At 55.2% G+C, this 13,287-nt stretch overlaps 1 protein-coding gene across 1 annotated transcript in view; it reads left to right on the top strand.

The window, feature by feature from the left end:
• ITGAE (integrin subunit alpha E) overlaps window positions 1-13,287 on the top strand; it is a 78,869-nt gene that overhangs the window by 34,965 nt on the left and 30,617 nt on the right. Inside the window, exons 9-18 of the mRNA XM_017863581.1 lie at window positions 374-527; window positions 1,217-1,367; window positions 2,418-2,485; window positions 3,332-3,473; window positions 4,766-4,908; window positions 5,259-5,399; window positions 6,682-6,906; window positions 8,030-8,160; window positions 10,159-10,289; window positions 11,792-11,955. Coding sequence (XP_017719070.1) covers window positions 374-527; window positions 1,217-1,367; window positions 2,418-2,485; window positions 3,332-3,473; window positions 4,766-4,908; window positions 5,259-5,399; window positions 6,682-6,906; window positions 8,030-8,160; window positions 10,159-10,289; window positions 11,792-11,955 — 1,450 coding nt within the window. The remainder of the gene's footprint in view (window positions 1-373; window positions 528-1,216; window positions 1,368-2,417; window positions 2,486-3,331; window positions 3,474-4,765; window positions 4,909-5,258; window positions 5,400-6,681; window positions 6,907-8,029; window positions 8,161-10,158; window positions 10,290-11,791; window positions 11,956-13,287) is intronic.

Raw genomic sequence — 13,287 nt, 5'->3', positions numbered from 1 at the left:
AAAAAAAAAAAAAAAAAAAAAAAAATTTATATATATATATAGTGTTCACAACAGTGCCTGGCACATGATAAACGCCATGTGAGTATTATCTATCATTTTAATGTCATTACTCTTCCTGTACGCACACAAAAGGAATAGACTGCCAGCCAGCACCTTTCTGCTGGGAGCAGGTGAGAAGCAAGAACACCTGTGTTGCAGCCCTCCCTCTGCCTAGCCTCGCTGTGTGACTTAAGGGGGCATCACCCCCTTCTTTGGGTCTTTTGGGAGGACTGTGAACCCTCCCAATTCTAATACAGGTCAGAGAATAAAGTCTGTCCTGGAGTCGGGCACGCCTCTGGCAAAGCTCTCTTCTTCCTTTACTCTCCCTGCTTAGAGATAACATCTTCACCTCACGCCACGGCTCCAGAAGAAAGGCATCCAAGGTCATGGTGGTGCTCACCGATGGTGGCATATTCGAGGACCCCCTCGACCTTACGACAGTCGTCAACTCCCCTAAAATGCATGGTGTGGAGCGCTTTGCCATTGGGGTAAGAGCCAGGAGCCGGGAGGCACCTCCTGACCCCGTTCAGCCCGGGATGGGGAGGAGCCGGGGTTGTCAATGGGGGCTTTTCTGTAAGCAGCTTATCCAGACCCTGTTCTATTTGCAAACACTCCCCTTCTCCCCATGCCCTGTCATCCCAGAGAGGGCTCATTTCCCCATGGTGGTCACAGCTTACTGGCCAAACAGTGATGGGAGAGCCCGCAGGAAACACACCAAGGAAGGTTGCTGGAGGACCGTGGTGCCGAGCTGAGTCCTGCCAGACGCACGGGAGTAGCTGGCCTAGGGCGCAGGGGAGGCAGAGAGGGGCCCTGCAGGCAGAAGGAACGGGAGTAGCTGGCCTAGGGCGCAGGGGAGGCAGAGAGGGGCCCTGCAGGCAGAGGGAACGGGAGTAGCTGCTTAGGGCGCAGGAGAGGCAGAGAGGGGCCCTGCAGGCAGAGGGAACAGCATGTGCACAGGTGAGGAGGGGCTCGGTGTGTTCGGGAGAACAGGTGTACTTTGGTAAAACTGGAATTTTGCCCAGAGTGTGTGTAGAACAGGGAGCAGGGAAAGGAGGAGAAAGGAAGAAAGGAGGCAGGTAATGGAGGGCCCCAGAGGCCAGGTGGAGGGGCTCAGCTCTCTCCCTGGGCCTGGGGAATCCTCGCGGTGCTGACTCACTGACCCACGCCCCCTGTGCAGGTGGGAGAAGAATTTAAGAGTGCTAGGACTGAGAGGGAACTCAACCTGATCGCCTCAGACCCGGATGAGACCCACGCTTTCAAGGTGACTAACTACATGGCGCTGGATGGGCTGCTGAGCAAACTGCGGTACAACATCATCAGCATGGAAGGTGAGGGCTCGGGGACCCACGCCACCGCAGGAGACCCCAGCCTGTGCTCCAGCCCTGCCTCTGTCCCATCTTCATGTGGTTTCTCTGAGCAACTCCCATCATCTTTCTGAGCCTCAGCTGTTCCATGTCTAAAAAGGTAATAGCCGGGTGTGGTGGCTCACGCCTGGAATCCCAACACTTTGGGAGACAGAGGCGGGTGGATCGCTTGAGGCCAGGAGTTCGAGACCCGCCTGGGCAACATGGCGAAACCCTGTCTCTACTAAAACAAAAATTAGCTGGGGCCGGGTGTGGTGGCTCATGCCTGTAATCCCAACACTCTGGGAAGCCAAGGCTGGTGGATCACCTGAGGTCTGGAGTTCAAGACCAGCCTGGCCAACATGGTGAAATCCTGTTTCTACTAAAAATACAAAAAAATTTAGCCGGCCGTGGTGATGCATGGCTGTGATCCCAGCTACTCAGGAGCCTGAGGCAGAAGAATCGCTTGAACTTAGGAGGCGGAGGTTGCAGTGAGCCAAGATCGCTTCACTGCGCTCCAGGATGGGTGACACAGCAAGGCTCCATCTCAAAAAAAAAAAAATTAGCCTGGCGTGGTGGTGCATGACCTGTATTCCCAGCTACTTGGGAAGCTAAGGCAACAGGTCACTTGACCTTGGGAGGCGCAGGTTGCAGTGAGCTGATATTGAGCCACTGCACTCCAGCCTGAGCAACAGAGCGAGACACTGTCTCAAAAAAAAAAAAAAAAAAAAAGAAGGCAACAATATCTCCAGTCTCCTTGCATCCCAGAATCTCCATGAAGTTCTGATGAACTGAGCTGGAGCTGGAGAAACAAGAATGACTGGAGCATAGTCCCTTCTCCCAGGAGCTCCCAGACGAGGAAACTGAGGCCTAGAAAGAGAGAGTGAACTGCCCAGAGAGTAGTTGCTCAAGGAGAACCTGGGTCTCTACCTTCAACCAAGCATGGTTCCCTGAGGCCAAGCTGGACTGTCCCCTGACTCAGTCTCTCCCTTCACCTCGGCCCACAGCAGTTTCACTGGGCTTCTTGGCTTGCAGGCATGGTTGGAGACGCCCTTCACTACCAGCTGGCACAGATCGGCTTCAGTGCTCAGATCCTGGATGAGGTATGTGGCTGACTCAGCACCAGGCAGGCTCGCCCACTGGGAAGGGGCCCAGAACACCTAGGATTCAGGGACTCCTGCCTCCCATCCAGGGCTCTGCTCTCCCTGTGATGATTCCTCTAAAAGAGCCATTTTATTTTACTTATTTATTTATTTTGAGACAGAGTCTTGCTCTGTTACCCAGGCTGGAGTGCAGTGGTGTAATCTCGGCTCACTGCAACCTCTGCCTCCCAGGTTCAAGTGATTCTCCTGCCTCAGCCTCCCGAGTAGCTGGGATTACAGGCACGTGCCACCACACCTGGCTAATTTTGTATTTTAGTAGAGACGGGGTTTTGCCATGTTGGCCAGGCTGGTCTCGAAATCCTGACCTCAGGCAATCCACCCGCCCTGGCCTCCCAAAGTGCTGGGATTACAGGTCTGAGCCACCGCGCCCGGCCTGAAAGAGCCATTTTAGGATAAAGGGAAACATTTCTGCCTGCTCATCTTAATCTGGACCACTGAGATAGACAGAAGTGTGGCCATATTGATGACAGGAGGTGGCTATTTTCTGTGTGCTCAAACATCCAGTTGCTCCCCTGAATACAGACCAGTCAATAGGATCCGGCCTGGGTCAGCCTACCAACCAAGCTGCTTGCTTCTCCCGGAGGCGGGAGTGCAAGGGCACGAGGCAGGAGCCCAGTGTTGGCCATCTCACCTTCGCACCTGCATCTCTGGCCAGACGGGCACTAGGCCACCGAACGCCCCCCTTCTCCCAGCCAGGTTAGCCGCGCGGGCCTGGAGACCCGCTGCCACCGTGGCCCGGCCCTGGGTCCCTCCCACTCATCCGGGCCCCATCCCTGTCCCCTTCAGCGGCAGGTGCTGCTCGGCGCCGTCGGGGCCTTTGACTGGTCCGGAGGCGCGCTGCTCTATGACACACGCAGCCGCCGGGGCCGCTTCCTGAACCAGACCGCGGCGGCGGCGGACGCGGAGGCTGCGCAGTACAGCTACCTGGGTGAGGGCGGGGCCTGGAGGCTACCTGGGTGAGGGCGGGGCCTGGGGACTACCTGGGTGAGGGCGGGGCCTGGGGACTACCTGGGCGAGGGCGGGGCCTGGAGGCTACCTGGGCGAGGGCGGGGCCTGGGGGTTACCTGGGAGAGGGCAGGGCCTGGGGGGACGAGGCTACCTGGTGCGGGCAGGGCCTGGAGGCTACCTGGGCAAGGGTGGGGCCTACCTGGGCGAGGGTGGGGCCTGGGGGCTACCTGAGGAGCAAGGGGCCAGGAGACTACCTGGGTGAGGACGGGGCCTGGAGGCTACCTGGGCAAGGGCGGGGCCTGGAGGCTACCTGGGCAAGGGCGGGGCCTGGGGGCTACCTGGGCAAGGGCGGGGCCTGGGGGGGCTACCTGGGTGAGGGCGGGGCCTGGAGATTACCTGGGAAGGACGGGGCCTGGAGGTCACCTGGGTGAGGGCGGGGCCCAGATGGGGACACCGAGGCTGCGCATTGGGCTGTACTTGAGGTTTCCAAATGGGGGCGAGACCTGGTCGGTCACATGGGCCGAGGGGTGGGCCCTGGTTAGGGACCCTCAGGCTGAGAATTACCGCCTCCTGGATAGGGACAGGGCCTGTCGGGTACACCAGGCAGAGCAGCTGCCCACAGGAAGGCGGGGCCTCTCCATTAATAATAGTGGTGCACAAGCTCACGCCTGTAATCCCAGGAGCCCGAGGCGGGCGGATCACCTGAGGTCTGGAGTTCGAGACCAGCCTGGCCAACATGGCAAAACCCCCTCTACTAAAATACAAAATTAGCTGGGCGTGGTGGCGGACGCCTGTAGTCCCACGTACTCAGAAGTCCGAGGCATAAGAATCTCTTGAACCTGGGAGGTGGAGGTTGCAGTGAGCTAAGATTGTGCCACTGCACTCTAGCATGGGTTATAGACCGAGACTCTGTCTCAAAAATAAATCAATACACAAAAGTAATAATAGTGGTGGACAATCCTCTCACCCCTCTTCCCGGTCCTCCTAGGGCGTGTGTGTGAGCATGGGTAGTAGATGTGTGCGAACGAGTATTTTGGGCAAGGCTGCATACGTGACAGTGTGTGCATCACATCTGTTGATGGGGATGTGTGTGACTGGCAAAGTGAGAGTGTTTGCTGATGCAGATTTTTAATATAGTGAGAAAGACAGTCTCTCCTAGTTTGCCCCCCTCCCCAGGCCACTTTGAAGGCCTGACTGGGAAGGTGCCGGGGCCAAAAGAGAGGCCAGGTGGGAGCACACGGTGTGTTCACAGCCATACCACCCTTGCCCCAGGTTACGCTGTGGCTGTGCTGCACAAGACCTGCAGCCTCTCCTACGTCGCGGGGGCTCCACGGTACAAACATCACGGGGCCGTGTTTGAGCTCCAGAAGGAGGGCACAGAGACCAGCTTCCTGCCAGTGCTAGAGGGAGAGCAGGTACCTGCTGGGGAAAGCCTCCACCCCTTTTGACGGATGGGGAATCTGGAGGCCCCAAGGGAAAGGGGTGGGTCCCAGGGTGCACAGTGGGCCAGGGCCCAGGCCGGGTAAAACTCAGGCTCCTGAGTGGAGCTCAAGGGCTGTGCCTCGGCTCAGCATGTCTACTTGCTAGGCAGTTTCCTCTGCTGTGGGGCCTGGGCTGCTCCTCCGCTCTCCTGGTGCTCTCAGTGAGCAAACTGATATGTAACGACCCAAACTGGGTGGTCCAGGAAGCACGTGGGCAGGGTGTAGCCTTGCTGAGGGGTGGAGGAGCGGGGCTCCTGGTGAGCTGAGTTCCTCCCGGGCTGTAGATGGGGTCCTATTTTGGCTCTGAGCTGTGCCCTGTGGACATTGACATGGATGGAACCACGGACTTCTTGCTGGTGGCTGCTCCATTTTACCATGTTCATGGAGAAGAAGGCAGAGTCTACGTGTACCGTCTCAGTGAGCAGGTGGGAGAGTCTCCATCTTCATGAGCTTGATGAGGCTGTGGCACTCAGCCTGGCACAGAGGTGATGGAGGCTGGGAGTGCCCTGGCTCTGCCTGGCACCAGTGGGCAGTGATGGGGAGGTGCTCAGGCTGGATGGCAGCTGGGCAGGGCAGCAGCATCACTCTCCGCACCCACTTTCTGACCGTAGGGCAGTCGTTGATGATAATATCTCTAATATCTTTTTTCGTTGTTGTTGTTTTTGAGACAGAGTTTCGCTCTTGTTGCCCAGGCTGGAATGCAATGGCATAATCTCGGCTCACCACAACCTCTGCCTCTGGGGTTCAAGCGATTCTCCTGCCTCAGCCTCCCGAGTAGCTGGGATTACAGGCATGCACCACCACGTCTGGCTGGCTAATTTTGTATTTTTAGTAGAAACAGGGTTTCTCCATGTTGGTCAGGCTGGTCTTGAACTCTTGACCTCAGGTGATCCACCCGCCTCGGCCTCCCAAAGTGTTGGGATTACAGGCATGAGCCACTGCGCCCGGCATTTTTTAAATTTTTTTTCTGAGACTGAGTCTCACCCTGTTGTCTAGGCTGGAGTGCAATGGTGCAATCTCAGCTCACTGCAACCTCCACCTCCTGGGTTCAAGTGATTCTCCTGCCTCAGCCTCCCAAGTAGCTGGGAATACAGGCGCCCACCACCACATCCAGCTAATTTTTGTATTTTTAGTAGAGATAGGGTTTTGCCATGTTAGCCAGGCTGGTCTCGAACTCCTGACCTCAGGTGATCCACCTACCTTGGCCTCCCAAAGTGATGGGATTACAGACCTGAGTCACTATGTCCAGCCGATAACATTTCTTACAGCTGCATGGGTGGCAAAGCCCATTTAGTCCAGGATCTCATTTGTTTCTCACAGCAACTATGGGAGGTAGCTGCCACTCTTATCTTACGGATGAGGAAGCTGGGGCTCGGTGAGCCTCAGTAGTGCCGAGACCTGCTCAAGTGTACCTAGCATGTATGTGGCAGAGCCACGAGTGAAACCCAGGCCTCCCATTTGCAGCAATGCACCCCTGCCCATGGAAGTAGAAGGGGGCAGGCTCTGAGTCCTGAACTTCAAGGTGGGAGGACCCCAGCTTTCCCCTTGTGCTGTGTGATCTTGGGAAGGTCCCTGGCCTTTTCTGGGGCTCAGGCTCCCTGCTGGAGAATCAGAATCCACCAGCCCAGTGAGCGTGCATCCTGGGTGGCAATGGAGTGGGCACCTAGCGCCCCTTCTTGGGGGCTGAGCTGTTTGCTTGCTTTATAGGATGGTTCCTTCTCCTTGGCACGCATACTGAGTGGGCACCCCGGGTTCGCCAGTGCCCGCTTTGGCTTTGCCATGGCGGCTATGGGGGATATCAGTCAGGATAAGTTCACAGATGTGGCCATCGGGGCCCCCCTGGAAGGTTTTGGGGCAGGTGATGGCGCCAGCTTCGGCAGTGTGTATATCTACAATGGACACTGGGACGGCCTCTCCGCCAGCCCCTTGCAGGTGACCCATGGGGCCCTCTCCTTCCTCTCCTCTGGGGCTCTGACCTGTCCCAGATATGATGACCAAGCCCCAAGTCGACTTCAGTCCTAAATGCTGGGCAGGTCTCAGGGGGTTGGGAGTGTCCAGTGAAAGAAATAAGTAATCCTCAGGCTGGTGGGAGGTTCCAGACCAGGGCCTCACCTCAGCCCCTTCAGGTTGAGGGGAGGTTGTGGTGGTACCTGTCTCCTTCCCTGGCCTATACCCTCTCCTTCCACCCACCTGCTTCGGGTCCCTGCTTCCTCTCTTTCTGTCCCTCGCTCCTCTCTCCCATTCAGCCACCTCCATGCCTTATCTCTCATTCCCCAGGACTCCCTCGCCAGCCTCTCACACTGCACGTGTTACGAGCACTTTCACCCACCTGCAGCTCCTCCTGAGAACCTCCACCTGGATTGCCCCTAGGCATCTCACTCCCGTGTGGCCCACCTGAGAGCACCTGCTCCCCCAGACCTGATGCTCCTCTGAGTCCTCATCCCCCTCCACCCCCCACACCAGAAACCTCAGATGGTCCCCAGCATGCTCACACCCTGCACAGCCGTCAGTCCCCACGTCCTCGTGATTCTAGCTGTCTCCCAAGTCCAGCCCCTTCTCTCCATCCCCATCACTGCAGTCCCAGTTCAGGCCTTGCCATCCCTCTCCCAGCCCACCCAGCTTCCTCCTCCCCTCCATCTTCCAACCCGTATCTTCAGTGCCATTTCTAAAGTATTATCCTGATTATGTCGCTTCAAAAAAACAGAACCTTTGTTGACAACCCCACCCCCAAGCCCCGCATCAAGCCTCCTTGTACCCCAATCCCCTGCGGTCCACCCCATCCCTGGCCCTGGCTGCTTCTCAGAGGGCCCTGCTCCTTCCCCATGCCTCACTCTTTCCCTTACGCTCCCCTGTCAAGTCCCACCTGCCCTTTGAGGCTCCATCCAAATGCCACTTCCTCTGGGAAAGCTTGCCCCCTCTTTCCTGGCTCTCTAGACTGGGGGCTCCCTGGGGCTGGATGGCGCCTGCAATGCTGATTGGTATAGAACATGAAAGAACTCCCTGCTCCATTTCCCTCCCTTCCCTCACCCCATGCCTTGTGTTTCTGCCTCCACAGCGGATCAGAGCCTCCGCGGTGGCCCCAGGACTCCAGTACTTTGGCATGTCCGTGGCTGGTGGGTTTGATATCAGTGGCGACAGCCTTGCCGACATCACCGTGGGCACTCTGGGCCGGGCGGTTGTGTTCCGGTAGGGCTCTGTCCTGCTTTCTGGGGTCCCAGGCCCAGCCTCACCCATTTGTCCTGCTCTAAATAGCTCGATGCAGACATTAGGCACCGAGGGAGGGAGCCAGCACTGTGGCTGTGGGCACAGGCTCTGGAGTCTGCTCGTCTGGGTTTGAACCTCAGCTCTCAGCCCTCTCAGTGTGCGCTTGGGCAGGTTATTTAATTCTAAGACCTTACATAGGAATTATAAGAGCACCTGCCTCCCAGAGCTAAGAGGATCATGCAAGTGAATATATGCAAAGTCTTTAGCACAGTGCTCAGCGATGGCTATGATTATTTGGAATTGTGGAGTTTTTTTTGTTTGTTTTGTTTTAGTTTTCTTGAGAGGGAGTCTTGCTGTGTTGCCCAGGCTGAAGTGCAGTGGTATAATCTCGGCTTGCTGCAACCTTTGCCTCCTGGGTTCAAGCAATTCTCTGCCTCAGCCTCCTGAGTAGCTGGGATTACAGGCATCTGCCACCACGCCTGGCTAATTTTTGTATTTTTAGTAGAGACGGGGTTTCACCATGTTGGCTAGGCTGGTCTTGAACTCTGACTTCATGATCCACCCGCCTCTGCCTCCCAAAGTGCTGGATTTACAGGCAGGAGCCACTGGACCTGGCCAAGAATTGCAGAGTTTTTGTGCCCCATCCCTCAGTAAATGATCAAGTCCTATGGCTGTAAATGAGCTCATGGAGTACCCGTCTGTCCCGTGCTCTCCACCAAGCCGCAGACTTGCTCTCTACACAGCACCTCTCTGGGCTGCCGCTCATGGTCATCCCGAAGTGAACACGTCTAAACACAAAGCTCTTGTTTCCCCCCACCCTTCGTTCCCCCAAATCTGTCCTGCCCTCCGGCTTTCTGTCTCAGCAAATGGCACCATCATCCACCCAGAAATTCAGGATGAAAACCTAGGCGTCATCCTTGGTGCCCCTTTTTCCTTCCTCTCCACAACATCAACACGTCTTAGTTGGCTCTGCCTCCAAACCGCCTCCCAGCACAGGCACTGTCTTCACTTCCTGGACACTGCCACGACAGCCTTCCTGCTTCCAGCCCCTGCACTCCATTCTCCACACAGCGGCAGCCCCATCCCTTCACTCTGCTGCCTGAAACCCCTCCACAGCTCCTATTTAGAGTAAAATCCCAATTCCTTACCATGGCTTTACAGGGTTCTTTGTGGCCTGGCCCTCCCCGCCCCTCCATTCCCATCTCCTCGCATCCTCTGTCTCACTCATTAGGCTCCAGGCACGCTGACCTTTGTGCTCCTCAAACAAACCAAAAGTGTTCCTGCCACAGGCCCTTGGCACTGGCTGTGCTTTCTTCCTGGAGTGCCCTTCCCCAGATCTTTCTTATTAACAAATCTCAACTGAAATGCCTCCGCATCAGCCACGCCATCTCGGATCACCCAGTCTCAGTAGCCCTCAGTCCTTATAACAGTTTTTTTTTTTTTTTTTGAGACGGAGTCTCACTCTGTCGCCCAGGCTGGAGTGCCATGGCATGATCTCGGCTCACTGCAACTTCTGCCTCCCAGGTTCAAGCGATTCTCCTGCCTCACCTTCCTGAGTAGCTGGGATTACAGGCGCCCGCCACCACGCCCAGTTCATTTTTGAATTTTTAGTAGAGACGGAGTTTCGCCATGTTGGCCAGGCTGGTCTCGAACTCCTGACCTCAGGTGATCCGTCCGCCTCAGCCTCCCAAAGTGCTGGGATGACAGGCTTGAGCCACTGTGCTCGGCCAACAGTATTTTAATTTTTATCATAGCCTTGCCAATACATAGTATTTCCTTGTTACCCTCATTTATTTGCTTGTTGTCTGCTTTCCCACGAAAGCAGAAACTCGTCTCTTTCCCTTGTACCCTGAGACTCAGGGCAGCACCTGGATGTGGGCATGTTTGATAGAGACCCACTGAATGCATGAACCAATCAGCCAGGCCCTGACCCAGAAGCCGGGTAGTCACTTCTCCCATCCTCTTTGCTGTCTTGTTTAGCTCCCGGCCTGTGGTTCGCCTGAAGGTCTCCATGGCCTTCACCCCCAGCGCACTGCCCGTCGGCTTCAACAGCGTCGTGAATGTCCGTTTATGTTTTGAAATCAGCTCTGTGACCACAGTCTCTGTGTCAGGTAAAACGTGGTCCAGCTGACTCCTGCCTGGCGTAATGGTCCTTTTTTGGCTTCTGTAAGGGGAAGGGAAGGAGTACTGGGGTCGGGGGGCGTGGGGGGTGTTGGTTTGAGGTCCTGGTGCTTGAAATCCCTCGATTAGAGCTTAGCTCCTTTGTTTCCAGGTTCTGTTAAATGCAAACTGCCTTAAGAAAGGGTGGTCGGCCGGGCGCGGTGGCTCAAGCCTGTAATCCCAGCACTTTGGGAGGCCGAGGCGGGTGGATCACGAGGTCAGGAGATCGAGACCCTCCTGGCTAACACGGTGAAACCCCGTCTCTACTAAAATACAAAAAACTAGCCGGGCGAGGTGGCGGGCGCCTGTAGTCCCAGCTACTCGGAGGCTGAGACGGGAGAATGGCGGGAACCCGGGAGGCGAAGCTTGCAGTGAGCCGAGATCACGCCACTGCACTCCAGCCTGGGCGACAGAGTGAGACTCCTCCTCCTCAAAAAAAAAAAAAAAAAAGAAAGGGTGGTCTGAGGTTATGTCCACACTCGGACGGGGTTTAGAGCTGACACTGTTGGGAAGAGGGACATTGGAGCCCTTCCTCAGGGTTGAAGGGTTGAGTTTCTGAAAAGAGGACTCAGAAAAAGGCAGCCAGTTCTCCATGCCCACGTGTGTGCTGTGTGCAGGGGCTCCTGAGACGCACCCTCCTCTTTCTCTCTGACTTGTGACTTCTCCCCTTCCCTCCTCACTGTGTGCCTCTGGCCCAGGTGGGATGGGATCACCTGTTGGAGGTCCGGTTTCTCTTTCCTTACCTGAAACTCATTAGGAGACTGTTTCCAGAAAGGAGGTGGCGGGTATGGCTTTCACAGCCCAGTTTTTACGGTCTACCCAAGCTTCCCCCAGAACGATTCTTCAGCAACAGTCCCCGAGGTTTAATCTCCCAGGAGCAATCTCTGAGATGGTCTCTGCCTCCCACTGGGCGGAGAGCAGTCTCCTGGGGTGAGGTGGCTTTCCCAAAGCAGAGGGCTATTATCCCAGCTGGGGGTTGAAAATAACAGACCTGCCCCTTCCAGGACAAAGAGCTCGCAAGCCAGTTCTGTTCTGAACAGTAAGAGAGGCGGCCCCAGAATCTCCACGGTGCTTCCAGCTCTGCCGTCCTGGGGTTCTCCTCCATAGTTTCCCTCTTTCCCTCTACATTCTCTTCGTTGTCTGTCTTCCTCCTTATTTTCTTCGTCAATCTCGACCCACTTCCCGAGCCCTCCTTCCCTAAGGAAGGCTGACTCAGTCCTGGGAATGTGCTGCTCCAGGTTTGGGGCTGGAGCACTCAGAGGCCCTGGTCAGGTGTCAGCAGACAGTGAGAAAATATCTTTGAAAAAGCGACACAGGAGTCCAGCCCCAGGGAAGTACCTGCATGGGGACACTGTTCAGGAGGGGCTACAAGGATCCTTAGGCAGGCTGGGGGCCTTCTGTCTGCGGCCGGCTCATCCCCACCTCACCGGGAAGGTCTGGTCTTCATTCCCAGGTCTCCGCGGGGCATTTCTCAACTTCACGCTGGACGTAGATGTGGGGAAGGAGAGGAAAAGGCTGCAGTGTTCAGATGAGAGAAGCTGTCTGGGCTGCCTGAGGGAGTGGAGCAGCGGGTCCCGTCTTTGTGAGAACCTCCTGCTCATGCCCACAGAGGGAGAGGTAAGTGGGGTGGGGGGGGGGGTTTGGATGGGAGTCCGGAGGGGTCTGTGTCATTGAGAAAGGATTTGAGGTAATGCAGTGAAGGGCACATACCCATCCCTACAAATGAGGTGATTGAAATAATCATACCAGGCCAGGCGCGGTGGCTCACGCCTGTAATCCCAGCACTTTGGGAGGCCGAAGCGGGCAGATCCCTTGAGGTAGGGAGTTCCAGACCAGCCCAGCCAACACGGTGAAACCCAGTCTCCACTAAAAACACAAAAATTAGCCAGACGTGGTGGCGCGTGCCTGTAATCCCAGCTACTTGGGAGGCTGAGGCAGGAGAATCGCTTGAATCCGGGAGGTGGAGGTTGCAGTGAGCCAAAAATCATGCCACTGCACTCCAGCCTGGGCAACAAGAGCAAAACTCCATCTCAAAATAATAATAATAATAATAATAATAATAATAATAAATCAAGAACCACATAATGGCATGGAAGATGGAGATGCTGTCATTGCTGACGTTTTTCTTGGTAATAACTCAAGAATGCCAGGTGTTCTTGGCATCCATTATCCGACCTCACCTGATAATAACTAGGACAGAGGGCCTGAATGTCAACTGGCATCAGAAAAAGTGAACAACTAAAAGGAAGAAACAAAAAGATAGAAATGACCATCTAAGAAGGTTTACTCCTGGCAAAGGTGCCCGGAGACGTGGAAAAAAAAAAAATAGCATGTCGGGATTCAAACCCTGACAAGATCTAGAACTTTGGATCTATCTGGATCATGTATTCCAATAAACAAATGCATGAATTACTCTTCTGAATACACATTTACCCCCAAAGTGATTATTAATTGGATTAAGAAAGTTTCTAGCAAATCTACAGCCTTCCTTAAATAAAGGCTTAATCACATTCTCTACGAGAGAATCATGCTTACTTATTCCCCTGGGCTCAAGGCTCTTATGGTGGCAGAAAGGCTCATTTAAACAAAGACAGTGGCAAATGGTAGGCTAAGCAATCTCCTTATCTTCTCTCTTACCTCTCTAATATGTCCTCCATGTTGCTTTGAGAAAGATTTTGGTCGGCTGGGCGCAGTGGCCCACACCTCTAATCCCAGCACTTTGGGAGGCTGAGGTGCATGGATCACCTGAAGTCAGGAGTTTGAGACCAGCCTGACCAATGTGGTAAAACCCTGTGTCTACTAAAAAAAAAAAAAAAAAAAAAAACAAAATTAGCCAGGTATGGTGGCATGCACCTGTAGTCCCAGCTACTTGGGAGACTGATGCAGGGGAACCTTGAACCTAAGAGGCAGAGGCTGCAGTGAGCTGAGATCACACTACTGCGCTCCAGC

This window comes from Rhinopithecus bieti, unplaced genomic scaffold (assembly GCF_001698545.2).
Source record: "Rhinopithecus bieti isolate Rb0 unplaced genomic scaffold, ASM169854v2 scaffold_70516, whole genome shotgun sequence".
Classification (NCBI taxonomy): Eukaryota; Metazoa; Chordata; class Mammalia; order Primates; family Cercopithecidae; genus Rhinopithecus; species Rhinopithecus bieti.
The sequence above is the reverse complement of the archived record's forward strand: the minus strand, read 5'-3'. Positions and strand labels throughout refer to the sequence as shown.